The sequence below is a fragment of the Meles meles genome, chromosome 19 (assembly GCF_922984935.1).
Source record: "Meles meles chromosome 19, mMelMel3.1 paternal haplotype, whole genome shotgun sequence".
NCBI lineage: Eukaryota > Metazoa > Chordata > Mammalia > Carnivora > Mustelidae > Meles > Meles meles.
In genome coordinates, this window is record NC_060084.1 from 12,649,245 (window position 1) to 12,676,374 (window position 27,130).

Here is a 27,130-nt window from a genome sequence, read left to right on the forward strand (position 1 = left end):
TGCACCCCTCGGGGTGCAGGAGGAGGCTGAGGCTTTAGGCTTTTGCTTTCACACTTCAGTGCAACTGTGGACCTATCTTACCGTGTACCATCCAGCCCTCCCTGGAAACAGCACGCTGGCATCTCTCCAAGGAGTGTCTTTATTCAGGGTGATCATAAACATCACAGCCTTTCAGAATAAACCTAATTCCCGGGTCCCCAGATATACCCAAGTCCTTTAGGGCTGGCTGGAAGGCAGCCTGTTTGCTGTAGTGTCTAAGGAAGAGAGAATGACCGCCCATGCAGAAAGCTGGCCTGCCTTGGCTTTCCCACATAATTAGGAGCCCAAGGGACTCACCTCTCTTGGTGGGGGGAGGCTGCCTGCAAAGCACCACGCAGACAGGCCTGAGTGCAGACAGCAGGGTCAGCTGGGCCTTACTTCCTGCTGTCCGCAGTGGAACAGCCTGTGCTGTCAGAGCTCCCCAAGCCAGACGGCCTTGCTCAGCTACTTGGCCGTGGCCACTTAGGGAACAGGGCCTGAAGAATGACAGGCCAGATGGGCCACGGCTACAGGCGCAGCCTCTTGATGTCCTCGCTGCGGAAGTCCATGCGCAGAGCCAGCACCTGGCGTACTTCGGCAGGGGTGAGGCGCCACGTCAGTGGGCCCGAGTTGGCGCCCCAGTAATCTAGGATCTCCGTGACCTGTGGGGAAGAATACTAGCAAGTCAGCAATGAGAGGCTACCCCGAGAAGAGGCAGAGCAGGGCAGTGCCCAGGAAGAAGGTGCTCTGTAGGGCTGGACTGCTGGTGGACACTTGGTTTTGAGAAAAGGCAGGGATCCAAATGTTGTTTCTGCCTCTAGTCCCAGTTACCTTTCCCTCACCAGGTCAAGGGAGCCACACATACCCGCTCCAGATTGAGGATTGTGGCCATCTGGGAGAGCCGGGCAAACTTGTCTCGGATGGTCCAGGTGGTCACTGTGGTAAGGTAGGCGATGAGTGACCTCAGCTCCTTATCAAACTGCAGACCACCCAGCTGCAAGGGAGCGCAAGCTCAGTCCGCGTTCAAGGCCTGGCCCTCCTGTGCCTCAGTCAGCTCCAAGGCCTCAGATGCCAGAAAGGACTGCAGCTGGATGTGCAGGGAGCTGCAAGCAGCAGACTGAGGGGATGCAAGGCCTAGGATGGCAGGTCTTGTCTTCCTCAGAGGAAAAACAAGAGCTGGGGACCTGTACTCCCCGGACCTTACCCGGTTGAAGGTGGATTTCAGCACCACTCTCTCCAGCTCGACTGCAACAAGGCTGGTCATGAGGCCGGTCAAGCTGTCATAGATGACTGGAGACAGGCTGGCCTGCACACAAGAGGTTAGACATAAGCGGGAGTCCTACCTAAGCCCCTCTGCCTCCAACAGGAGTCTTTGGGGGGTTAGGGAGTAGGCACAGTTACAAAAGACCATCAGGGAGTATGTCTACAGGCTGGGGCCTGGAAGAGTTTTCGGGGTTCCCAGTAGAGTGTGATGAGAAGCCAAAGGCTGCTGATTTGGACAGAAGTGGGTAATTCCATAACCTGGTCTCTCAGCCCCTGCTCACCTTGAACTCCGCCATTTGTTGCTCCAGGTTAAGGATGAACTGTTGTACCCAGGGGTCATTGGCCTCATAGTCGTTGAATTCTTCCTGTCAGGAAACAAGCTGGGTCACTGGGAGTTTCTCCAGAAAGTACCATTCCCCCTACCCCCCACTTTCACCCCTCTAAGAAAACAGAGGGACAGGTCTTTCCCCTCTAGCTTCTGACTCATCCAGGTGAAGCAGCTTGGACATCCAAGCTGCTGCTTTTATATCACACTTCCGATCCAGAAATGGCCCTGGGCTGCAGCAGTGGCCACACAATATGGTAAAGCTCCTGGCATTTTATTTCCTTTTGGATCTCATGTTCTGCAGGAATGACATCATTAGGCTAAGAAAAAAGCTCGTAAGTGTGATAGGTAGGGCAAAAAGCCTTAATAAAAGAGGATGTGCCAGGTCATGGAAAACCCCCTACAGGTGTCTTTCAGAGCCCGTCTGTCTGCAGGAACAACCTGTTTCCTGGGAAGAACCTCGTCTGCCAGGGTGAGGAAAGTGGGCCAAAGAGGCAGGGAAGGGCTGGGCTGTTCAGACAGCTACACTGCCCTCCAGCCAGGGAGCTGGGAGAATGAGGAATAATTCTGGGCCTGATGGCTGCCTATGGTCAGGCTGACCTCTTCGATGTTGTGGGAGACAGATAAGAAGGTGTTGATCCAAGGCTGCACCTGCGGCTTGATGGCTGTGCTGTTTAACTCCGTCAGCCCTTCCTGCGGAAAGACAAGGCAGAGACACATCAGACACGAAGATGCATGCACCTTGCCCTTCCTTTCCTCTGCTCTTGTGACTGCCAGGGCATTTGTCTAGTTCTCCGGTTTTCCTGTGGGCCTGTCTGAAGTCTACCAGAAAATGCTAATCGAAGAGGTCAGAAACAACCTGTTCCTTTTCAGATCTGTGCCAATTCAGGTCCAGGCTATGGGGTTGGTTTGGCAAGCTCAAAAGAAGAGACTTCTGAGTACCTGATAGTGGGCAGCACCTTTGCCTAAGGCCAGGCTGCGGGTCTGAGTAACCATGTGGTTGCACTTCCTCTGAGCACCTTTCTGGGCTCTTGGCACTGGAGGCCAAGTGGAGACTCAAAAGGACCACAATAATGGCTTGTCAGGATGACAAGTGCTGAAAAACTAATCTTCAAGGAGCTCACATGAGCTCAGTGTCTTGCATGCTATTCCCTCACTTCTCCTGTTCCTTATATATATTGATCCCATAATCAACCATTAACAATATTCTCAGAGCAACACACAGGCACAGGATTCAGTCAGCAACTGATCCTGGGGCTTACCTGCAAGAGGTCTCGGAATTTGTTGGACACGGCAGCCAAGTCAGAAAGGCAGCTGTCAAACTTGGCCTGGGCCTGCTCCCCTCCAATGCCCTGGCTGAACAACTTGGTGCAGTCACTCTAGGGGAGAGTACCCAGTTATCAGGCTTCCAAGCATGGCTGGGATGTGCGGGTGCGGGGAGGGTGGAGAGGATGCCCACGTGCAAGCAGCCGTTTCTCTGACTCCAGCTTTCCCTGGGAACAGTTACAGTCCACTACACTCCTAGGCAAGAGTCCTTGATAGGTTTCAGAAAACTTGGATTCTATCCCAGTGGCTAGCCACTTGGCTCCCATTTCTCCCTTTGTAAGATGACAGTATTGGTGTCAGGGGGTATGAATAAAAAACATAAAAACCGGAAGTTTTTTCATACCTTTAGAGTCAGCCATTCCTAGCTTCAAATTCTGGCTACATACTGGTTAAGTGACTTTGGTCAAGTGATTTAAAAAGTTTCTGAGCTTCAATTACCCTGTTTATAAAATGGGAACACAAATTCCTATCCCCATGGTAGTTGGGAGAGTTGGAGGAGATGATGTATGAAGTGCCTAGCACAGATCCTGGCAAGCAGTGGACACTCAGGTGATGCGAGCCTTTATTGTTATAGTTTCTGCTTTTTAGATAATTTGGTCCTGGGGCACCTGGGTGGCTCAGTCAGTCGAGTGTTGACACCAAGGCACCCCAATAAATAAATCTTTATAACAAAATAAAATAATTTGGTCTGGGTGCCCAAGGGAGATCATCATGATCACAGTTAAGTTTTAAGTGCTTACTGTATGCCAGGCCCTATTTAAAATACTTAACTTTTATTAATTAAGGTACCTGTCTTAAGAAGTAGGTACTGTTACTATCTCTTTGTATAGATGAGGAAACTGAGGCACAGAGGAGTTAGTAATTGGTCTAACACCACCCAGTAAAGTTGTAGAGCTGGGATTCCAGCTGGGATCCTGGCTGCAGAGTGCCTGTTCCTAATGCCCATACAACAGCCTAGGTACGGAGAACATCACAAGTGGAGCTGCCTGAAACTCACCAGGTTTTGGTTTGCCAGGAGCTCCTTAGAAGTCTGTGCGCTTCTGGCTACGGCAGGCAGCAGTGCGGAAGAGCTGCAAGGGACCTGATGCAGCTGGCGGGAGCCCTCAGTTCCACAGTAGCTGAACACGCACTGTCTTTGCCCGGCCTTGTAACCTCCTCACGCCACCTGACCTATCCCGAAGGGCTGCTGGTGTGGTTCAGGAAGAACACGCATGAAATGCACGTCTAAGATGGGTGGGATTCATGGGACCAGTTTTCTCAGCTCTTTGCTACCCTTTTCTTTCACTTGCTAATTCTGCTGGCTCAGGTCTAAATTTCTAACATTTCCCAAAATACTCCTTCCAAATTCAATATCCTAAGGACAAAATCTTAAGAACAAAGTCAGGAATACAATCTAAAAGGTGCTGTGACTCAACAATGATGACAGCTACCTTGGCAAATGTACTGTGTGACGAACACTATGCTTTTGGTTCACTCTTATTTTATTCCATTTTAAGGCCTTTGGGGGTAAGTTTCTTTTTTTTTTTTTTTAAAGATTTTATTTATTTATTTGACAGACAGAGATCACAGGTAGGGAGAGGCAGACAGAGAGAGAGGAAGGGAAGCAGGCTCCCCACTGAGCAGAGACCCAGGACCCCAGGATCATGACCCGAGCCGAAAGCAGAGGCTTTAACCCACTGAGCCACCCAGGTGCCCCTGGGTGAGATTCTAATCTGAATCTCCCACCTGGCTGCTCTCTCTCAGCCTCCTTCAGGAACCCCATCAGTTACAAGGATCTCGCCCCCCGTGCTGGCTCCTGGCCCCTTCAGTCTGCCCACCCCTGAGCCAACACTCACCATCAGCCTGTGTGCTGAGCCCTGTGTCTCTGCAGTAACGTTTACTCCTCGGACTCAGTGTCCGCTGGGATGGCAGGACCCTGGCTCCCCTCCTCTCCCAGAGGCAGACTTTTGGAGTGGGGGAGAGTCGGCCCTTCATTTTCTAATACTTAGCAAAATAATTATCTTGTGCTATTATTAGTTATTAACTGTTAGTACAGTTATTAACTTCCCGGCATGTCTCTCACAAACCAGGTATTTTATATTATCACATTCAATTTTTGTAACTCTGTGAGGCAAGTATCATTCTCCCTATTTATAGATGAGGACACTGAGGCTCTGGGAGGTTAGAGAACCCGCCTCATGCCACACAGCTGGTCAGTGGTCAAACAGAGCTATGAACCCAGGGGGATCTGATTTCTAAACCCAAGCAATTTATACCACACTATGGAGCCTTCCTTTTAAAAAAAAATGGTAACAGCAATAGCTTTGTAGCAGGTTTGGTAAACCCTATTTCATCTTACTTTCCTAATATTTTTATAGGACTTTATCATTTTTTAAAGTGCTTTCAACCCCTTTTTAATTATGCCAATAAACCCAAATGAGGACAGGAAGGAGATTGTTTTGTAGATGAGAGTGTTGAGGCTCAGGGAGTTAAGGGACTTGCCTGAGGTCGCAGGCCCAGTATGTGCTGGAAGTGCTAATTTGAATTCTGATCTTCCAGCTGGTGGGCTGCTCACAAGCGAATCCCCTCTGGTGCTCTGAAGGAAGACTAGGTCCACGCCAGGGGACACACAGTTCCCACCAGAACCAGTGCACAGCCCTCCCTGCACAGGCAGGCCCAGAGAGGCTGCAGGTGACAATGTCCTCCATACCTCCAGCGTCTTCTTCAGGGTGGAGATGTTCTCACTGCACACTTCCACATTGTTCAGGGTGACCTGGGAGATGAAGACAGAGGAATGTGACTTCCTGCTCACTGGTGTCTGAACCACTCCAGTGCCAGACTGGCTGACAGCTGTACTCCTGAGGCTCAGAGGAGTGCTAAGGAACACACACAGCAAGGTCATCTGGAAGGGTGCTCAGGTCTTAGATTGGGCAGAATGGTGAACCAGGCTTGCTCTTTCTCCTGTGCCTGACACTAAGGCAGCAAAGCCATCTAATGTCAGGGGTAGTGACTCAAGGTTTCAGGTCTTTTTGTCCCATGTTTAGGCACATAGGTCTGGGAGAAGTCCTGAGCTCCAAGCCCAGGTCAGTGAGGCAAAGGCTGACATTCATTTAAGAAATGCTTTCTGGGGCACCTGGCTGGCTCAGTTGAGCCACTAAGCGTCTGCCTTTGGTTCAAGTCATGATCCCAGAGTCCTGGGATCGAGCCCCATGTGTGGCTCCTTGCTCAGTGGGGAATCTGCTTCTCCGTAGGCCCCTCCCCCTGCTCATGTTCTCTCTGTCAAATAGATAAAATCTTAAAAAAAAAAAAAAGTTTCCTGAAATCTACCCTCTCATAGAGTTCATATTCCAGAAGGCAAGTCAGATAAGAAATATCAGATAACGATAAACACAATGCAGAATAAAGCAGGGTGAGAGGACAGAAAGTTAGTGACAGGCCACAGGGCTACAGCCAGAAATAGAAATCAGGTCTCCCTACTCTTAGCTAAGAGCTCCTTCTTTCATAACCGTATTGTCTTATAAGCTTGGTGCAGAAATACGAATCATAAAAAGCAGCGTGTAACAAAAGTGATGATTAAGGCACAAACTGCTATGGTCATTTAGAAGAAAGAAACATTTTGGTCTAAGGCATTCGAGGAAAGCTCCTTGGAAGAACTGGTGACTGAGATGAACTTAATTCAGCTCCAAAAGGCTGGAGTAATTCCGACAGATGAGGGTAAGTGCATTTCTCCACCCGCATCGGCCTTTCTCTAGTGCATTGTCAGGCCCCTTTGATATTTTCTTAATGGTATTTAGGATTACCCAGTATTACTTTGTTTGCTTCTTGTTTGCCTTTCCCGGTAGAATGAGAGCTCCATAAAGGGAGGGATCTATTCTGTTTTCTTTAGAGCTATATCTCTAGTAGGACACTGCCCAACAGAACTTTCTTGATGATAGAAATTTTCTAAATCTTAATTGTCTGGTACAGTAGCCCCTAACCATCTGTACATGAGGCTAATGAACACTTGAAATATGGCTAGTACAACTCAGGAACTGGATTTTTGGTTTAAATTTATTATTTACTTATTAAAAAGATTTTATTTATTTGTCAGAGCACAAGCAGGAGGAGAGGTAGGCAGAGGGAGCAGCAGGTTTCCTGCTGGGCAAGGAGCCCAATGCAGGACTTGATCCCAGGACCCCGAGATCATGACCTGAGCAGAAGGCAGATGCTTAACAGACTGAGCCACACAGGCATCCCCTACCCCCTTTCTAAAAAAAGATGTTATTTATTGGTTTAAATTTAAATAGCCATCTCTGCCTACTGGCTGCTGCATCATGCGGTGCAGTTCCAGAGCCTAGAGCAGTGCCTAATACATAGAACCATCTCAGTAAGTATTTGTTGAATGAATGAGTAAATGAATGTGTTCTGCAGAAGGGAGAACACACACAGTTGCAGAGTGGCAGAAAACCCCAAAAGGTATTTGGGGATCAGCAGAATTAGTGCACAGATATGTGCAGGAAATGGCAAGAGGTAAAGCTGCAGAGGTGAGTGAAGCCAGACTAGAAGTTGGAAGCCAGGCTCTCCTGTGCACAACGGGGTGGCGCTGAGGATGACTACCTACCAGGTGAACGCTGGATGCGCACAGATGTGGTTTGGGAATACTAATCTAGAGGCTGTGCGGGGGTGGAATTACAGAGTTTGAGAGGATCATACTCTCTCTGAACTGGTGTGCTGGGGGCATGACCATGAAGGCAGGGGTGAGGCAGGGAGGAGCCAATTTTCAAGAGATGAGTCAGAAGTTTCAGGATTTGGGGGTAAAAGAATAATCCTAGAACTCCAAGGACTGAGATTAGGATGACCCCCCTTGTGTCCTCACGAGTGCTTCCCTCCTCACTGTCCTGTAGCCGATACTGAAAGATCTTGCTGCTGACAGTGCCAAGGCTGCTTTCGTGGGGGATGGGTAAGACTTAAAGCCTTTCGTTAGCATGCCACACACAAGGCTGCCAACCTCACAAGCCAGCAGAGGAATAAGTGCACTGTCACGACAGCTCAAGGATGAAGGCCACAACTTAAATGTTTCCAAGGCATTTAAGGGCATAAGAAAAATCTATCATAAGGGGAAAATGGATTTGAGTTCAAAAGCTATTGATATCAAAGTTTCATTTTACTGACAGTCCTTGTAAGCATGGATTCACTGGGTTTATCCGTGGCTTGTGGTGACTGATATGTCAGCACCGATGGGGAATTCATCTTGACAGCCAAATGAATCAAGGTGACAGAAGAAGTAAGTGCCGCAGTGGGAGTGATGACATTTTAAGTAGATGGTGTTGGGAGAACGGGAAACCTGTCACAAAGCATTTAGCATCACCTTTCTTGTTGGCCTTATCTTTTGGGCCCTCAAACAATGAAGCTGTCTGTGTGGCAGCCAGTGTCATGGGGACGAGAACAGCACTAGTGTGGCAGGATGGGTGAGTCTCTGGAAGCTGTGAACAAACCACCAAGTGAAGAGGCAGAGCTCTGAGGTGGTCAGCAGCTAGGTGGTCATTTCTGAGCAGAGAAATGAAAGAATAAAAGTAAGTTCGGTAGAAAATGAAATGAATGCAAACAAAATGAAAAATTTAAGTCAGTTTGTAATCGCAGGAAACTGGCTGCCAGACATTTTGGCAAAGTTCTCCAAAGGTGTCGGATTTCAGAAGCTTCTTGGAGCTGATCCTCTTTCTTGGAAACAACCAGGACATCCCAAATCACTAGAACCCATGCTCAGGGAAAATATTTTCAGGGACAGGAAGATAGCGGGGCTGCCTAAGGAGCCTCCATACTGAATCTGCCTAAGGATGAGTCACTGTGGGTTAACTTGCACAGGTGGGTGGATATTAGTATGTTTCTGCTACTGTCTCCATAAACAACAGCTCTTAACTCTTTCAGGGGTCACGGATACCTTTAAGAAGCTGATAAAAGCCAAGGACCCTGCTTCCAGGGAGAAAAAAAAATGTACAGACTTGGCATCTAACCCCAGGGTGTCCAGAGACTCTCTTTGTAGGCTACAGATGGAGAGTTCTATTGTTGGGTGTTTCCTTCAGGCTCTGAACCCCAGAAGCGAAGAAGACTCAAGAGCCTGGCCATTGTGGGGGTGGAGCAGAATGACCTCTGACAGCACTGTTAACCACTCATGCCAATACAGCACATGCCAGGAAGGGCTGATCACAGGCTCAGGACTCATCTATATTCTTTTGACTTACCACAAACTGGCTGTTAACCTTGTATAAGCCCTTTCATCCTTCCATGTTTTCCATTCCCAGCTGTCATACAACTGGTAAGACACTGCTTCATGTTGTCCATCATTCTGGCTAAGAGCTTCAAAAAGGTCATCCTTCTGAGAAGTTGAAAGCCTAAGAAGTGTGCTAGGAAAACCACCCTGTTAGGCCTAAATGATCAGGACCCCTCCATGTTGTGGGACTTCCCTCAGAGAAGTGGGTTGGAGGCTTGGCACAGATATTACAGTCGGTTCTGTGGCAGATGCAACCCAGGCTTGATACTCAGTGGAGCCCCGCCTAGTGCTCTTGGGAATGAGCACCTGGGAGAGCTGAGGAGCCCAGACTTCCAGGCAGGGAACAGTGATGTCCTGGACTGGATTGCTCAGAAATAGGTCCCTGAAATAAGAAGTGGTTTCAGAACCTTCTAAGGGGAGCTTTTCTTAAAGGAGGAGTTTTCCTTCTATAGAGGGAATGGATGAAAAGTCTCTAGTTGAAAGCCAATTACACTGTGGCTTAGAGGTCATAATTTAACCTCTTGAAATAAATGGACCAGCTCCAATCTATGGGGCTACCTACCAGAAAGGACAGCTTGGCCTCGTCAGTGCTCTCAATGCCTTTTGTGTCAAATTTGCCTTGCTGGAGGCTGCTGTGCATGATGTTCACGGCACTCGTCACCCCGCGCTGGATGTCCTGGAGGGTGGTGGCCGGGAAGCCCATCCGCAGCTTGTTACACAGAACATCCCTGGGAGGGGAGCAGAATGGCATATGGGGATTGACAGCACTCAATCTGGCTTCCAGGATGGCGGAAGAGAGGGTGCACGACCCTAACCCAGTGGCATGAGTTGCTCTTTTCGGGGGGATAACCAATCCTTGAGACCACTGTAGGAGAACTTGAGCATCCAGGGTATGAGAGAGACCAATGCCCCTTTAAGGGCCTTGATACGACCAGAACATATAGAGGTGATTGGCCAGTTCTTTGCTTCCTATGAGGATTTCAGTTATCGCCACTGAGCTCCAACAAACGCAAGAGGAGGCACAGAGCTTAGTGAAAGGCAGTACCATGTAAGTGGTAAGAGAACAGCTTTTGGGTGTCAGTTCTGGGCTTCACTCCATATTCCACCATTTATGAGGTGCCTGCTCTCCCCAAGCCCTAGTTTCCTCATCTGTAAGAGAGGTAATGGTTCCTACATCATAGGGTTGCTATCAGGACTGAATGAGAGCAGGAAATTAGTATAGTGCTTGGTTTGTAGCAATGGTAACTATGATTGCTATATTATACCTACTGCCTTCACCTGAGCTGCCTGTTCTCTTTCCTAGGCCTCAGGGCCAGTAACCCCTCCAGTCCAGTTCAGGGAGCACAGATGCAGCCTGTGAGATATCTTACAGCTGCTCTACAGCTGCCTGGACGCAAGGATGTTGTACCATGGATAGGAGTTTTATCCTATATAGCACTGAACTAGAATCATATGGGGAAAAAAAGGAAGCAACATGGGCCTCAGGAATCAATATTAAATCAAACTAGGACCTTTCTCCTTCCTAGAAAGTAGAAAGGGAGTCAACCCTACCTGAAGTCAGACTCCAGCTCCGTGGTTGCAAGGTTGATCATGGCACAGAGACAGTCAATGCTGGAACTGGACAGAGCCCGCCCAATGCACTTCTTAACAATGTAGAAGACATCATCCACCATGCTGGATGTCAACTGGCCTTTCTCATAGGTGTCCAAAGCCACAGCCTAACCAAAAGGCAAAGCAGCCAGTGAGGGTTCCATTTCTGCATGCCACTGTTCTAGATGGTTCTGGAATAGGCTCTGGTTCTGCTTCTTTTTGAGCTTGCCCTTGTTTCTCTCAACATGACTTACTCTGGTCACAGCCTGGTGTGGATCCTCCTTGCCAAAACAGCTCATTTCCCTACTGATGACTATTTTAGGACATTAAGCATTTACAGCCTTTGCCCTGGTGACACCTGTTACCCAGGACATAAGACATCAGGAGAGGCCCTTCTTCCTGAGGTTCTTTACTCACATACTTCTAGGGAGGTAGGTAGGCTCCCTGGGAGGGGATCACAAGTAGGCTCCCTGAGGAGCTGAGGTGTTCTTTTGTGATTCTTGGGAAAGACATCCTAGCTAGTTCTTTGGAGAGCATGACAACTCTAAAAATGCCCTCTAATCATACAAAGGGGTACTGCTCAGTGGCATGCAAGGATATTCTCAAAGCAGGCCAAGAAATGTGACATGCCTCGGCCATTCCTCCAGTCTGGTTTCTTGCACAGGAAGCCCCATTTCCAAGGACTGTATCCTCTGTCCTACCTTGTTGACAGTCTCCCTCATGAAGTACTCCTCCATGGTGATATAGAAGCCAATGAGCTCCTGCATGGTACAGCTCAACAGGCAGTTATTAAGAAGCTTGTCCAGGCTCTTCTGGTGCTCTAGGGGACAGCCAGGAAAGGGATACTCACTTTTCTTCCTCAAGAGAAAAAGTTCAACTGTTTGAATTTTCCCAGGTTCCTTTCTAGTCTTTGCTCCCAGTCTGTACATAATTTTGTATTCTGCTTTAAGAAATTATATCCTATATGCCCTGGGGGGCACCTAAGTAGCTCAGTAAGTTGTGCGCCTGACTTGATTTTGGTCATGATGTCAGGTCATGAGATGGAGACCTGCAGAGGGCTCTGTGCTTAGCGGGGAGTCTACTTGAGGATTCTCTCCTCCTCTGCCCCTCCTGCTCGTGCACTTGCATGCAATGCGCATGCTCTATCTCTTATTTAAAACCAATAAAACTTTTAAAAAATTATATTATATATGCCTGAAACTAATGTAACATTGTATGTCAACTATACTCAAATACAAAATTAATAAAAAAAGATTATATCATAAATATTTTCAATGTTTCTACAAAGCTTCTTTTTTCTTAACTTACTTATTTTTAAAGGCTGTGTGATATCTTATCAGACAGTCCACATTTCTTAAAACTTTTTTTTTAACATTTTATTTATTTGACAGAGAGAGAGAGATCACAAGTAGGCAGAGAGAGAGAGAGAAGCAGGCTCCCTGCTGTTCAGAGATCCCGATGTGGGGCTCGATCCCAGGACCCCGAGATCATGACCCGAGCCAAAGATAGAGGCCTAACCCACTAAGCCACCCAGGTGCCCCTAAACTCTATCTTTAGACACTTGGGTTATTTTTAAATGTTTTGTCCTTATTAGAGATAACTGGAAACCACAGTAATTGCAGATTATGGTAATTTTTAAAAGATTTTTATCTTTAAGTAATCTCTGTACTCTATATGGGGCTCAAACTCACAATCCTGAGATCAAGAATCGCATACTCGCTGACTGAGAAGGCCAGGCACCCTTACAGTAAAAGTGTTTGCACAAAGGACTTTTTACTTCTTTCCCATTAGAATTAACTAGTAAGCCTTAAAATTCTTAAGTTTCCAGGGCAAAGACTGAAATATATTGGGTACACTATGTTTCATTTTCTAAACCAGTACGGTCCAACAGAATTTTCTGTGGTAATAAACATGTTCTATATCTGTTGCCTAATATGGTAGCCACTATTTAGCACTTGAAATGTGGCTAATGTAATTGAGAAACTGAATTCTTTATAAATTTTTTTACTTTTATTTTTTAAATTTTTATTAACATATAATGTATTATTAGCCCTAGGGGTACAGGTCTGTGAGTCGCCAGGTTTACACACTTCACAGCACTCACCACAGCACATACCCTCCTCAATGTCCATAACCCAACCACTCTCTCCCTCCCCCCCTCCCCCCAGCAACCCTCAGTTTGGAGAAACTGAATTCTTAATTTTAGTTAAATGTAAATTTAGAGAGTCCCACGGGGCTGGTGGCTACTGTATTGGACACACAGCTCTGAACAGTGACAGTCTTTATGAATAGCAATGCACATCAAATCCAAATGAGCATACATCTTCCTTTAAACATCAAATCAAAGCAATACCATTCTGGGTCATATAAATAATTTCCTTGCCATGTATTAAAGTCATGTAGAATGCCAGAGATGCTGTGATAGTTTCAAGTCTCTAGTTCAGGGAATCCTGCATATACTTAACCACTAGGAATTAAATGGTCTTCTTAAAAATCCAGAGAATCAATCTGTAAATGAAACTGGACTGTGGCACACATTTCTTCCCAATGTATTTATCCCTTCAAAACTTGTGACTGGGGGAACTGGGAGACTGAGAGAGGGAGTGAAAGGCTTTCTTTATACTACATACTCTTTTCATATACTCTTTAAAATATATACTCTTTCCTCAATATTATGGCTCAATACTGTATTAAAGTGTTATTTTTTAAAGAGATTTTATTTATTTGGGAGAGAGAGAGAGAAAGAGAGCAAGTGTGCACAGCTTGATCTCAGGACTCTTGGATCATGACCTGAGGCGAAGGCAGATACTTAACCAAATGGGCCACCCAGGAGCCCCTGAAGTGTTACATACTATAAAATTCACACCTTCTATTTGTACATTTCAATGTTTTTGTTTTTAAAGTAACTTTACAGAGTTTTGTAATAATAGCCACAATCTAGTTTTAGAATATTCCTATCACTCCCAAAAGTTTCCTTATAGAACTAAGTATATCTTTTTGTTCCGTGTACCTACACATCATGTGTGCAAATCACCTATCTTATTTATTTATTTCATTATTATTTTTTAAGATTTTATTTTTAAGTAATCTCTATACCCAATGTGGGGCTCAAACTCACAATCCCAACATCGAGTCACATGCTCTACCAACTGAACCAGCCAGGTGGCCCATATCACCCATTTATATTAAATACTAATCCCTAAGTCGAGCTGGCGACGAAACATAGTGTGGAGAAAAGATTAGAGGAAATAATTTAACTATTCTGGACATTAGCTTTCCTCACCTGTAAAATGACTATATGGTCTCATAGAGCCAGTCTAATTCTAATATTCAGTAAGTCTGTCTTTCTTTTTGGGAGTCAGTTTGCCCACAGACTACAAAGGCTAAGAAGCGCTAGTTACTTCCTTGTTAAGAGATCTGTGGCTTACAAGATCAATGTAGTGTGATTAAGAGATCAGTGACAACTCTGTCCTAGCCCTCCCAGAAAATATGGGAAACGCCTTTTACCTTGCTTTACTTCTTCTGAGGCCATGGAGTCCCCCACCTCAAAATCAGAGCTGATCCTCTTCCTGAGGAAACGTAAGTACAGCTCACTGCGGGCATTCATGAGGGTGACCTCAGTCAGGATAGGGTCCAGTTCCCTGAGACACATGGAGCAGGAGTAAGAAGAAGGACACTGGATTCCCAGATATAAGAACTATAGGGCAAACACAGTCCCAAACCCCCTCTCCCACCGGGCCCAGAAGGGTCAGCTCTGCCAGAGAGTCATCCTGGCTCTGCTGGCCCGATTATACTCAGAGACAGCTTCAACCACATACTCCACTTACCTGTTTCACCTGAACCACTCATCACTAAAATACTGTCAGGGCTAAATAAGAGAATGGGAGGTGTATTTTTGCTAGTGGTTTGAGTAAAAATTACCCATGCTTCACATGAAAGGAACCACACCTCCCCAACCTTTTAGCTGTGGTGGGATTTTCGGATACACTATTAAACTGTGACCCACACCCATTCAGATGAAGAGCCAAAACAATCTTGAAAAAATTAACAAAGTTGAAGGACTCATACTTCCCAATTTGAAAACTTACTATAATGCTACAGCGTGAAGACAGTGTGGTACTGGCATTAAGGACAGGCATATAGATTAGAGTTCAGAAATCCTTACATTATGGTCAACTGATCTCCAACAGAAGTGCTCAGACAATTCAGTAAGAATAGTCTTTTCAACAAATTGTGCTGTGATGATGACTGATCTCCACATTAGAAAAAATGAAGTTGGGGCGCCTGGGTGGCTCAGTGGGTTAAAGCCTCTGCCTTCGGCTCAGGTCATGATCTCAGGGTCCTGGATTGAGCTCAGCAGAGAGCTTCCCCCCCACCCCCCGCCTGTCTCTCTGCCTACTTGTGATCTGTCAAATAAATAAATAAATAAATAAATAAATTTAAAAAAGAATGAAATTGAATCCCTCCCTCACATTATATGCACAAATTAGCTCATTTTCCATATTGAACTCCACAAGAGCTTTTCAAAACATAGATGTGGGGGCACCTGGGTGGCTCAGTGGGTTAAAGCCTCTGCTTTCGGCTCAGGTCATGGTCCCAGGGTCCTGGGATCGAGCCCCACATCGGGCTCTCTGCTCAGCCGGAGACCCGCTTCTCTTCCTCTCTCTCTCTGCCTGCCTCTCTGCCTACTTGTGATCTCTGTCTGTCAAATAAATAAAATCTTAAAAAAAAAAAAAAAAAAAAACAAAAAAAAAAAACATAGATGTGGTCATACCATAATCACATGATTTCCATTGCACTTAGGATATAGCACCCTGAGTGGTCTGACTCTAATGACCATCTGGATTTACCTCAGACCAGGTTCTCCCCAGCTCTGTACTTCAACTACACTGCTCTTCTTTCAGTTTTTCAAATACACAGCGACTTTGAGTATGTTTTCCCTGCTCTACCTGGAAAACTCTTCACATCTTATTTCTAGTCACTTTTTTTTTTTTAAAGATTTTATTTATTTGACACAAAGAGAGCACACAAGTGAGCACAAGCAGAGAGGCAGAGGGAGAGGGAGAAGCAGGCTGCCTCCTGAGCAGAGAGCCTGATATGGGGCTTGATCCCAGGACTCTGGGATCATGACCTGAGCTGAAGGCAAAGGCTTAAACGACTGTGCCACCCAGGCACCCCATTTCTAGTTACTCTTAAGGTCTTAGATCTAAGGTCATTTCCTGAGACTTTTTCCTTTTCCTCTAAGCTAAGTTAGATCCCTTTATTACATGCTCTCCTGCACCCTACATGTAGTATATCATAATGATTAACAATATGAACTCTAGAGTAGGACTGCTTGGATTCTATTCCTGGCTCTGTGATCTTCTAGCTGTATGACCTTGGGCCAGTCACTTGACCTTTTCAGGCCTTAGTCTCCTCCTCTGTAAAAAAACGTTTCTGGATTAAATCAGTGACCCTCAACTGAAGGCGATTTTCATCCCACTCTCTGCCCCCAAGACATCCGTCAGTGTCTGGTGACATCATGCTACCAGCATCTAGTAGGTGGAAGCCAAGAATGCTACTATTAAATATCTTACAATACACAGCACAGTCCACACTATCAAAGAATTATCTAGCCAAAATGACAATAGTAAGAGGCTGAAAAACCCCTGAATAAATGCCTGAATATTTGTTAAGGCATTAAAGGGGCGCCTGGGTGGCTCAGTGGGTTAAGCCTCTGCCTTTGGCTTGGGTCATGATCTCAGGGTCTTGGGATCAAGACCTGCATTGGGGGGCGCCTGGGTGGCTCAGTGGATTAAGCCGCTGCCTTTGGCTCAGGTCATGATCTCAGGGTCCTGGGATCGAGCCCCGCATCGGGCTCTCTGCTCCGCGGGGAGCCTGCTTCCTCCTCTCTCTCTGCCTGCCTCTCTGCCTACCTCTCTGCCTACTTGTGATCTCTCTCTCTGTCAAATAAATAAATAAAATCTTAAAAAAAAAAAAAAAAAAAAAAAGACCTGCATTGGGCTCTCTGCTCAGCAGGGAGGCTGCTTCTCCCTCTCTCTCTCTGCCTGCCTCTCTGTCTGCTTGTGGTCTCTCTGTCAAATAAATAAATAAAATCTTTAAAAAGGCATAAAAAAATAAATATTTGTTAAGATGTACATAAAATAATGCGTGCCATATAGTAAACACTATATATATGTTAGGTATTATTATTATCTACTTTATAGACTACAGATGCCACAAGGAAAGAATTATGTCTGGTTTGCTTACTTTGCTTGCTGCCACATCCCCAGTACCAAAGACGAGTGTTTTTTTTTTTTTTCCAAAGACCAGTGTTTGACCCAAAATGTGTACTCAGTAAAAGTTTACTGATTGAATGAATACATTTTTTTAATGTTTGAATTTTAACAAGCATATTTTTATTAGATCAAAAAAAAGCTTGAGTCATATAGAGTATTTCTAAAACACAGATCACATAGTAATAGAGCAGTCTCTGAATGATACATGATTACCAATTCAAACTCCTATGGGCTAAGAAAAAGAGGGTTATTACCTTGGTTCTATTTTTTCTGCTGTAGAATTTCTCATCAAGCTATTCTGGACATGCCGGAACTGCAATATACCAAAGAAATGAGAATGTTCTTCTCCACCCTCCTTCTATCTCCCTCTTGATGGTCCCTCCAAACTTCTGGCATAAAAGAATGTTTAAGTTTAGTTTGCTTAACAGACAGGCCAAAAGTAGGCTATCAGGATGATGAGCCAAAAATTTACTTTTGATTTAGATGCTAATGCTCTCCCCTATTATTGCACTTAGAAGTGATGTTAATGGTGTTCGAATGAACTACTGTGTACTCTCCTAGAGTTCTAGAAATAAAGCTGAACGGCTACCCCTATTTCTAAATCCTACTTACTTCCTCTGCTCAAAGGAAAGGAGAAATAAAGTTCACAAAAAAGCAAGTGTTACTGTGAGCACTTAAAGAACTAAGGAGAAATCTGAGACAAATGACTTGACACTTAATAGGACCTTAAAAAACAGAATTCTCCTTATATCACTAGAAGGTACTATTGCACATTCTGTGATAGAGAGGTGCTCTAATGTTTCTGTTTTGTGTTTCTTTCAAGAAGCCCTTTCTACTTCTTTCTCGGTCTTGTACTATATCATCAGAATACCTCAAATCCAAAGTAAATTGCTGAGAGCCAAGGTGCAGGCAGTTTGCATTTGGCACGTATTTTTCTATCTACCTCTGTTTTCATCTCTTCCCTATCGCACCTTAAATTTATTGCATTCAGTATCACTGGCTCACACTGTGTCCAAACCCCCCTGCAGCTTCCCCTGCTCACCTGCTGGTGGTAGTCCCGCTGCTTGATGAACTTGTCCACCACTTTCTCCACTTGTCTGTCACATTCCACCTGCAGGTATTTTATCAGAGTATAAAGTTTCCCTGGTCCATAATATGTCTCCACTATTGGCTGGTGGGTCTCCACAATGCGGGCAATACCTAGAACGGAGAAAATGAGAGGGCTGGAATTCCAAATACTCCTTCCACAAAATAAACTCCTTTCTTCTACCCAGGATTGGCCTGGGGTCTAACTCAACCCTTTAATGCTATTTCATCTGCCCAAATGAATACAAATGGTTCTTGCCAGTGCTGGGAATTGCTAAGCAAATTTGTCTGTTTAATATATACAGTGCTTGGTAAATCAGAAGGCATTTACTTTATGTATGATAGTTTACCAGGAGCATCTTTAGAAATCAGCATCACTCTCTTCCCAATAATTTACTTTATGGTTAAATTTACTCTTAGCCTTTGGGTCTTGAGGAATAGGGTGGATTAAAAGACTTGAGAGACTAATTTTTGCTAATTAGATACTGAATTAAAAAGTTAATTCTCCAGGGGCGCCTGGGTGGCTCAGTGGGTTAAGCTTCTGCCTTCGGCTCAGGTCATGATCTCAGAGTCCTGGGATGGAGCCCCGCATCGGGCTCTCTGCTCAGCAGTGAGCCTGCTTCCCCTTTCTCTGCCTGCCTCTCTGCCTACTTGTAATCTCTCTGTCAAATAAATAAATAAAATCTTAAAAAAAAAGGTTAATTCTCCAATGTATCAATCAATACACAGCAAGTTATAGGAGTAAAATGAAGGCATCAGGCTAGCAAGGGGAGAAGAAAACCTAGGGTGTGGGTGTTAAGTGGTGAAGTCTCCAGTCTCTCTCAAGTGGAAAAGGAGATTTACCTTCAAAAAGAAGAGTGAGTGTATCTGCAAAGATGACTGCAGCTCTCCGATCATTCATGTCTGTCCCCAGCACCAACAGCAGATTCTCCTCAGATTTACTGGCCACCTGAAAAGTGGAAAATCCACAACAATTCTCAGATCAAAGGCTAGTTTCAGTTTTCCAAAAAGACCTCCCTTGACTTTCTTTTCCCTTGTTTGCTTTGATGCTTGAAAGCTTAGAGAGGACAGAGGAACATCCCTTGGGGGCTCTGAGTTGTCTGGGCCTCAGGCAAGACAAAGAACTTGAGCATAGTGGTAACTCTTCTTTAATTCAAAGATATAAATAATGCTTTCCTTTTCTTTGAAGGTATGTATTGCCATTAGCCAAAGCAGAGAGTCCCCACTTCCAATAATCACCTCAAAGGATAACTCAAAGTTATCATTAATGGTGCTTCATTGAGGGCGCCCAGGTGGCTCAGTCGTTAGGTGTCTGCTTCAGCTTGGGTCATGGTCCCAAGGTCCTGGGATCAAGCCCTGTATCGGGTTCCCTGCTCAGCAGAAAACCTGCTTTTCCCTCTCCCACTCCCCTTGCTTGTTTTCCTCTCTGGCTGTCTCTCTCTGTCAAATAAATAAAATCCTAAAAAAAACCCCAAACAAACAAAAATGGTGCTTCATTGAGCAGGACAAGGAATGTGGGTACTGCAGAAGGGATTTTAAAGGGATTTATTTATTTATTTTATAAGATTTTATTTAGTTTATAACTCTTTTTTTTTTTTAATTTATTTATTTGACAGAGATCACAAGTAGGCAGATAGGCAGGCAGAGAGAGAGAGGGAAGCAGGCTCCCTGCCGAGCAGAGATCCAATCCCAGGACCCTGAGATCATGATCTGAGCCAAAGGCAGAGGCTTAACCCACTGAGTCACCCAGGTGCCCCAAGATTTTATTTATTTTAAAGGGTTAAAGTAGAAGCCATTTATAGGTCAAGATGGCAAAGTACTGATAAAAAATGGCCAGCCCAACATATCCCCCATGTATTTTATTTTTTAAGATTTTATTTATTTGACAGAGATTACAAGTAGGCAGAGAGGCAGGCGGGGGTGGAGGGGAAGCAGGTCCCCTGCTGAGCAGAGAGCCTGATGTGGGGCTCGATCCCAGGACCCCAGGATCATGACCTGAGCTGAAGTCAGAGGCTTTAATGCACTGAGCCACCCAGGCGCCCCTTATATTTTGTTTTTAATACATATTTGAGAATGGCTAAAACACACACACTGAAATATTCGAAAGGAATAAAGGAGTGCTCAGTGAAAAGCAGTTCTTCTTTACCTATGTCTCTCAGTCTCCTAAGTCTCTTCTCCAGAGAAAACCATCATTAACCCTTTGAAAAGTACCCTATTCTTATACAAACATGTATTTTATTGCCACCTCTGTCATTTGAAGCAAAAATGTTGCATATAGTTGTTTAACTTAACCATATGTTAGAAAATGAAACAGAAAAAAAAAAAAAAAAAAAAAGAAAATGAAACAGGTCAGCATATTCAGAACTGTCTCATTTTTCTTAATGCAGAACAGTGTTCTATCACAGAGAATTTGCTGGGGGGGAGGTGGCAGGATGTACTCTGACATATAGTTATAAACAATAACCCTCTGCACACATGTCTGCTGAGATTTGCATCTTTCCATCTAAGGTCAAGGGGAAGGGGCTGAGACTTTAACTGAAACCTGTTTCTTTTTCAGGATTTAACCTTAAGCGACCTCACCTCCTTCATCTCAACATGGCTTATTTTGAGACTCAATCCTGGTTATGAAGTCTGAAAACAACTAGCCAACAACTCTGCATGCTCTTAAAAGAAGCCAGTTTCTGGCTGACATCTTAAAAAGGGTGATTCAACTTGTCAGAGAATTTGCATTTTAATTTTCCTATGTTTTCACTTGGTCTGTCGGAAATGAATGTACATCAGTAGATGTCTAGGCCATACCTGGATAAGTGTTGAATGAATGTATGCATCCAGTCCTGCTACAGTGGGAGCAGGAAAGGGGAGTTAAATCCAGAAGTGAGAAAATATCCACAGAAACTGGACCCACACAGTGCCCCAATCTGCAGGCAGAAAATCATACCACTCTCCTACCAAGCAATCAGGGGCCATACCTGCTTGCAAAGGTATTCTGAGAACTTGCTTAATCCCTCCTCATGTAGACCCAGCAGTGGGAAGATCTTGAAGAAGCGCTCCACCTGGGGCAGATCCCCTTCCTTAGTAGCAATGGCAAACTTCTCTGTTACAATGGCTTTGAGACGCTGCTCAGCTTCCTGCAGCAATTTCAGGTTAGCGTCAATCATGCTGCCTGCACAAAGGGAGGAAAATGGGAAATAATGTAAAGAATGGTACTCTCTCAGGCCCATGCCACTTTGTGCACCACTATTCGTTCAAAATATACACAGAAGTTCTAATCAAGCGAAAAAAAAATTAGATCTGTGCACAAGTAACTATAACAAACTAAGTGTATAAGTGTAATAAGAAAGTGTCCACAAGTCCCACTGCAGTTGAAGTAATTAGAAAAGTCTTCCCAGAAATGAAATCTTATCTTTTAAAGACGGGCAGGGTTTTGATACCTGAAAAACAAGTACATACATTCCAGGCAAAGGGAATGAAATGAGCAAAGGAATAGAGATAAAAGGATGAAAAAAATATTTCTAGGGTATTGCAAGTAATATAAACTCTGGCATACACAGTATTCTATATACGTGCACAATGAATGGATGCATGAGTGAATAGCATGAAACAAAGTGAGAAAGACAGGGTGGGTTGAAATCACAGAAGGCCTAGAAAGCCAGGCTAAGAATTCAATTTTGTAAGTAGGCGATATGGTCAAGTGAAAACCCACTGCCCAGAGGAACAGTAGATCTGGATTCAGTTTCCTTTTTCCTAAAATGGGAATAACAACACCCTGTCTTAGGGTAGTCTACAACCTCTACAGGGTTGAGTACCAGACAAGGAAATTGCCTGACACCCTTTTCTTGGGTGAGTTTGCCTTGTTCAGATTACAGATGCTTGTAACTAAACCAGAATTTATAGGTGCTTAAACCAGATTACAGATACTGGTAACGACTGTAGAAATCGACAGTTTGGGATGGATGTCACCTTCTTTGCCCTGTCGGCTGAGCTCAATGACTGACTTGTCCAGGCACAAGTAGCGATGAATGTGGGCCGCAGCCTGCTCATAATCTTCATTCCTCAAAGCAGTCTGAACTCCATCCATGCAGAACTTCAGATCCAAGATATCATCAGCTCTCTGGATGGCTTGATAGAGGCGGTTCTGCAAAAAGACTTGGTGCTTAGAAACAATGCCCTATTCTTTCAAAACATCTCTTCCCAAGGTAGGGAGATTCAGGGGGAGAATCCAGTTAACCCGAGGCCCTGAACCAAAACCAAGACCAGTCACAAAACTGTTATTGATGATGATCAATAGCACCGACAGTATCATGCAATTTTATTTACGTGACGAGGTCATTCATTTTCATGGAAGCAGGAACAGGGACAAGCCATATTTGTATTTGGCCGATGCTGTTAAATTAATAATGGAATCAGGCTGTATTTAACATTTGGGAAGAGAACATTATAAACCACGTAATAAGATAAGTGAAACGTGTGGAAAGTATTTTTCTTTGAGAATAGACAAGATTTTTTTTCTTTAAATTTTGTTTATTTAAGTAATCTCTACATCCAACATGGGGCTAGAACTCACAACCCTAAGATCAAGAGTTGTGCTCTCTTCCTACTGAGCCAGTCAGGTTCCCCTAGAGTAAGTGAGAATGTTTAAAAAAAACCTTAACAATGTGACTTGGTGGCTGTGTGTCTATTAGCATTTTGTGGTAAGTTATTTTTACAAAATCTCAACAAATAGATTGGAAAGAGTTATGGTATTTCACAGGGGAAAACTGAGGCTGGGACTGACTTATTCAAGAGCCCAGATCCTCTGCCCTTCACTACAGTAGTCATTAACACTCTGTGGCCACTGAAATGTGGCTAGTCCAAATTAAGATGTGTAAAACACACACTGAATTTCAGAGATTTAGTATAGAAATAAGGCAAAATATCTCATTAATACCATTTTATACTAATCATATATTTAAATGGTATTTTGGATATAATGGGTTAAATAAAACATATTACTAAGATTATTTTCACCTATTTCTATTTTACCTTTTATTTTTAAAATATTTTATTTATTTTTGAATTTAAAAAGATTGATTGATTTCACAGAGCAAGAGGGAGAGAGAGAAGCAGTTTCCCCACTGAGCAGGGAGCCTGATGTGGGACTCAATACCAACACTCTGGGACTATGACTTGAGCTGAAGACAGACGCCTAACCAACTGAGCTACCCGGGCGACCCTCTGTTTTACTTTTTAAAATAATGAAAAAAAAAATTAAAATATTGGCTACTAATGGGACACCTGGCTGGCTCAGTCAGGAGAGCATGATACTCTTGATCTCAGGGTCATGCATTTAAAACCCATGCTGGGTACAGAGCCTACTTGAAAGAAAGAAAAAGAAAGAAGGAAGGAAGAAAGAAAAAAGAAAGAAGAAGGAAAAATAGAAAAATGAAGAAAAATGGCCACTAGAAAAATCTAAAGTTAAATGTATGGTTTATATTCTTTTCCAATTTGGATAATTTCTATTTCATTTTCTTGCCTAAATGTCTGTCTAGAAACTCCAGTACAATGTTGAAGAAAAGAAGAGCTGCATCCTCGTTTTATTCCTGATCTTAGAGGCAATGCACCCAGTCTTTCACTGGTAAGTATGAAGTTAGATGTGGGTTTTTTGTAATTGGCCTTTACAAAAGGAAGTTCCCTTTTATTACAAGTTTTTTGAGTTTATGCCTTTTCTGAGTTTACGAGATGATCAGGTGTTTTTATCCCTTATTCTACTGATGTGGTGGATATATTAATTGATTTTCAGGTGTTTTTTTTTAAGGATTTTATTTATTTATCTGACAGAGAGAGAGAGAGTGAGAGAGGGAACACAAGCAGGGGGAGTGGGAGAGGGAGAAGCAGGCCTCCCGCTGAGCAGGAAGCCTGATGCAGGGCTCGACCCCAGGACTCTGAGATCACGTCGACTGAGCCACCCAGGCACCCCTGATTTTCAGATGTTAAAGCAACCCTGCGTTCCTGGGATAAATCCCACTTGGTCATAATATATTCTTTTTCATGTGTTGCTAGATTTGGTTTGTTGGTGTTGTTAGATTTCTACTGAATGGTGCTACTCTAATTTCTAATATGGTGGCCTCTCTACTGCCCCCACTAACTCAAACATCAGAAGTTCAACGGGGTTACCTTGGCCAAGTCAAGCTGACGGACTTTGCTGGATACATTCTCAGCTAGGTTGCAGGTAAAGGTGATCATTCCAGCTAGCTGCTTTGCATCTCCTTCAATCAACTGCAGATTGGGACTGGAGACACATGGCAGCACATACACATCCATAGAGGCAGAAGGTAGGAATAAGAGATGGAAAATTTTTTTGTAAATGGAGACTATGTCTTCTACTGTCTTTGTACTTCCCCACAACTTTTAGCTCAGTTCACTCTACTCACAGCTTTTCCTAAAGAGTATTTTGCTGAAAACTCAGGTCTGTACTAAATTTAAAATTTACTTTTTATAACTACTAAACAGACCTCTAAACAGGTATTGCTAAAGAACCAGAGAATAGATGCTCCCCACTGCTGAGCATAAAATGCACCAACCAACAATCAAAGAGGGTGATGAGATCAAAGAGCAATTTTTATGACTAGCAAATACCCAAAGTTTGTAAAAAACAGTGGTTCTTAACCTTGAACCATAATCAGGATCAGTTGGTGTGCTTGTTAAAAGCTTGTCAGATTCCTTGGCTCTACCCCCAGAGTTTCTGATTCAGTAGGTTTTGGGTGGCGCCTCATAATTTCCATTTCCAACAAGTTTCCCAATGAGTTTGATACTTCCAAGGACACTTTTGAGAACCACTTGACTATACCCTTAAGTGTTCACTTCACCCTGAAATAATCCTCCTCTACATTTCAAAGTCAAGTGGCATTTTATAACAGAAAGTTAGGAAAAACAGTAATTTATCCAGTGGACCTTGTCGGAATGACAATAGCTCTTGCTGAGCTGCGAGACTCACCCCATCCGATGGAGAGTGACCATTTTACTTTCAATGGTGTTTTGCTGTTCCAAAAGAGCATCCAGTTCTCTCTCTACCAGTTTCTGAAACACAGACAAGCATTTTGTCATCAGCATGGTCAGAAGGAACCTTAAGAGTTCTCTAACCCAACCACTTAGTTTAAGGGTGAATCCCATTTCGAATATCTTTCCTTTCACTGAGTTCTCCTAGGACTTCAACCAACAACACTTCATTTTTACATGTATCACATGGCATGCTGGTTGCTACCTTTTATCTATTTTATCCCACCTAGCAGATGAACACCATAAAGGCCAGAAGTAAACTTTAATTCAATATAATTAGCATAGTACCTAGTGCAGGAAGGCATTTAAAATATAATGGCTAAATGAAATTTTCAAGGTGGAAGTTATAAAGTCTCTTCATAGTGTACAGTCAGTACCCAGAAGGGATAAAAACGTAATTCTCTCAGCAAAGTTATTTACTGCATTACTGCAAAAGACATTAACCTTCTTAAATGCTTGAGTTTCTTCATCTGTAAAACGTAATACATATCCTATAGGACTGTTGTGAGAGCCAAACAAGGTAACAAACATAAAGTGCTTAACAGAGTATGTGAAGTATTGTTTATTAATAGCCATCAATATCAGCTACATATTTCTATTAAAAAAGTTCAGTAGGATCCAGAGGGGAACGTCCCCTTGACGGTCATCAAATACAAATACAGAACTAAAACTGTTCTGTCTGGAAGATGGGCTTAATTTCACCTTATAAATTGACTGACTTAATGAATGCATGCTTAGGACTGTTAGAATACTAAATTTTATAAAGCACATCTTGCTGAAAAATGTTACCATAAACTGCTTTACTTGGTGCAATTTAATATTTGAAGATATTCTTAGATATCAATAATCCCTCCTCCCTCCCGCTGAAACTGCCTTTTGTACTCAAACTTAATTAAAAGTTTGGTTTAGGGAACAGCTACTAAACTGTATCAGACCTTAGATCACTTTCTTCTGAGTGGCAAGGAACCCAAATGATATTTTAAAAATATACTGACAGCATCAGGTTGCCACGGAAAACGGAGGGCGCAAGGAATCCTCAAGAGAATATAGTCTATGCCCCTGACACAATCCAGGGGTCCAAAAGATGAAAGTTCCTAGTCCAAGATTAGACAGTTGTGCCTGTCTTAAAACCTCAAGCTTCTACAAAGCTGTGCACTTACCGAACGCTAAAATTACCCCCCTCAAGTCATTCCCTACAAAAGTCTTATAACGCTTCAGATTTATTTGCAAAGACTTCCTTCTTAAAGGAGATAACGCGATGAAAGCGTTTCGTAATTTTTTAAATTGCTAATTCAATGCAAGGGAGCCTTTCTTACTTTGAGAAGCAAGCAAGTTTACTCTAACTGCTCTAGCCGAAAAAACTTAGATTAAGGGCCAGGGAAATCAAGGGAACGAAGCAGATCGCCGAAGTAACAGGGAAAACAAGTTTAGGGATCCCAGATCAAGTGAACAGAGATGTCACGTCCCCCCAGATACACTCAACTACACTCCTCCTTCTTCAATAAGTGCTTGTTTCCCTCGGCAGAGGCGGGGAGAGAACTTCCCACAGCCCGGAATTCCCAAGACTGACGTCTCCTAAGCCCCCTGCCCCTGGGTCATCCCCCCACCTCCTCGCCGCAGAGCCGTTCGTATACAGCCTCTAGCTCCTGCAGCTCGGTCAGGGAGCGAATGAGCTCGGTAGAGATTTCCGAGCAGCAGCCTCCTCCCATCCCTTCAGGCGGAGGAACTCCTGAGAGCTTCTGAGGGGACTCGAGATCCGCCATCTTGGTCCCCATTTCGCCCTTCCGGCCCCGCGAGGCCCCCGCCTCGTTTGCGCGCCCGGTCATGCGGCTGCCCAAGAAAATGCCCGACGGATTTATGGGTAGTTTTTTTTTTTTTAAAGTACACTTTAAAAGGTCTATTTGCTTTCTATTCTCCTGGGAAAAGTGACGGGCATAAGGTATGTTTAAGTTATGTTCAATGTCGAGTCGAAGAAAGAAACAT

The 27,130-nt window shown here is 44.0% G+C and overlaps 1 protein-coding gene across 1 annotated transcript; it reads right to left on the bottom strand.

The window, feature by feature from the left end:
- Nucleotides 1–121: 121 nt before the first annotated feature.
- COG4 (component of oligomeric golgi complex 4) lies at nucleotides 122–26,937 on the bottom strand. Its single transcript, XM_045988637.1, has 19 exons — nucleotides 26,755–26,937; nucleotides 25,086–25,168; nucleotides 24,266–24,380; nucleotides 22,073–22,247; nucleotides 21,082–21,275; nucleotides 18,956–19,061; nucleotides 18,069–18,226; nucleotides 17,281–17,339; nucleotides 14,256–14,389; nucleotides 11,450–11,568; nucleotides 10,710–10,876; nucleotides 9,721–9,886; nucleotides 5,622–5,684; nucleotides 2,869–2,985; nucleotides 2,207–2,299; nucleotides 1,563–1,646; nucleotides 1,223–1,324; nucleotides 884–1,012; nucleotides 122–680 (listed from the first exon to the last, which is right to left on the bottom strand). The coding sequence occupies exons 1-19, from the start codon at nucleotides 26,920–26,922 to the stop codon at nucleotides 546–548; spliced, it is 2,367 nt and encodes a 788-aa protein (XP_045844593.1). The 5' UTR covers nucleotides 26,923–26,937; the 3' UTR covers nucleotides 122–545.
- Nucleotides 26,938–27,130: the final 193 nt, after the last annotated feature.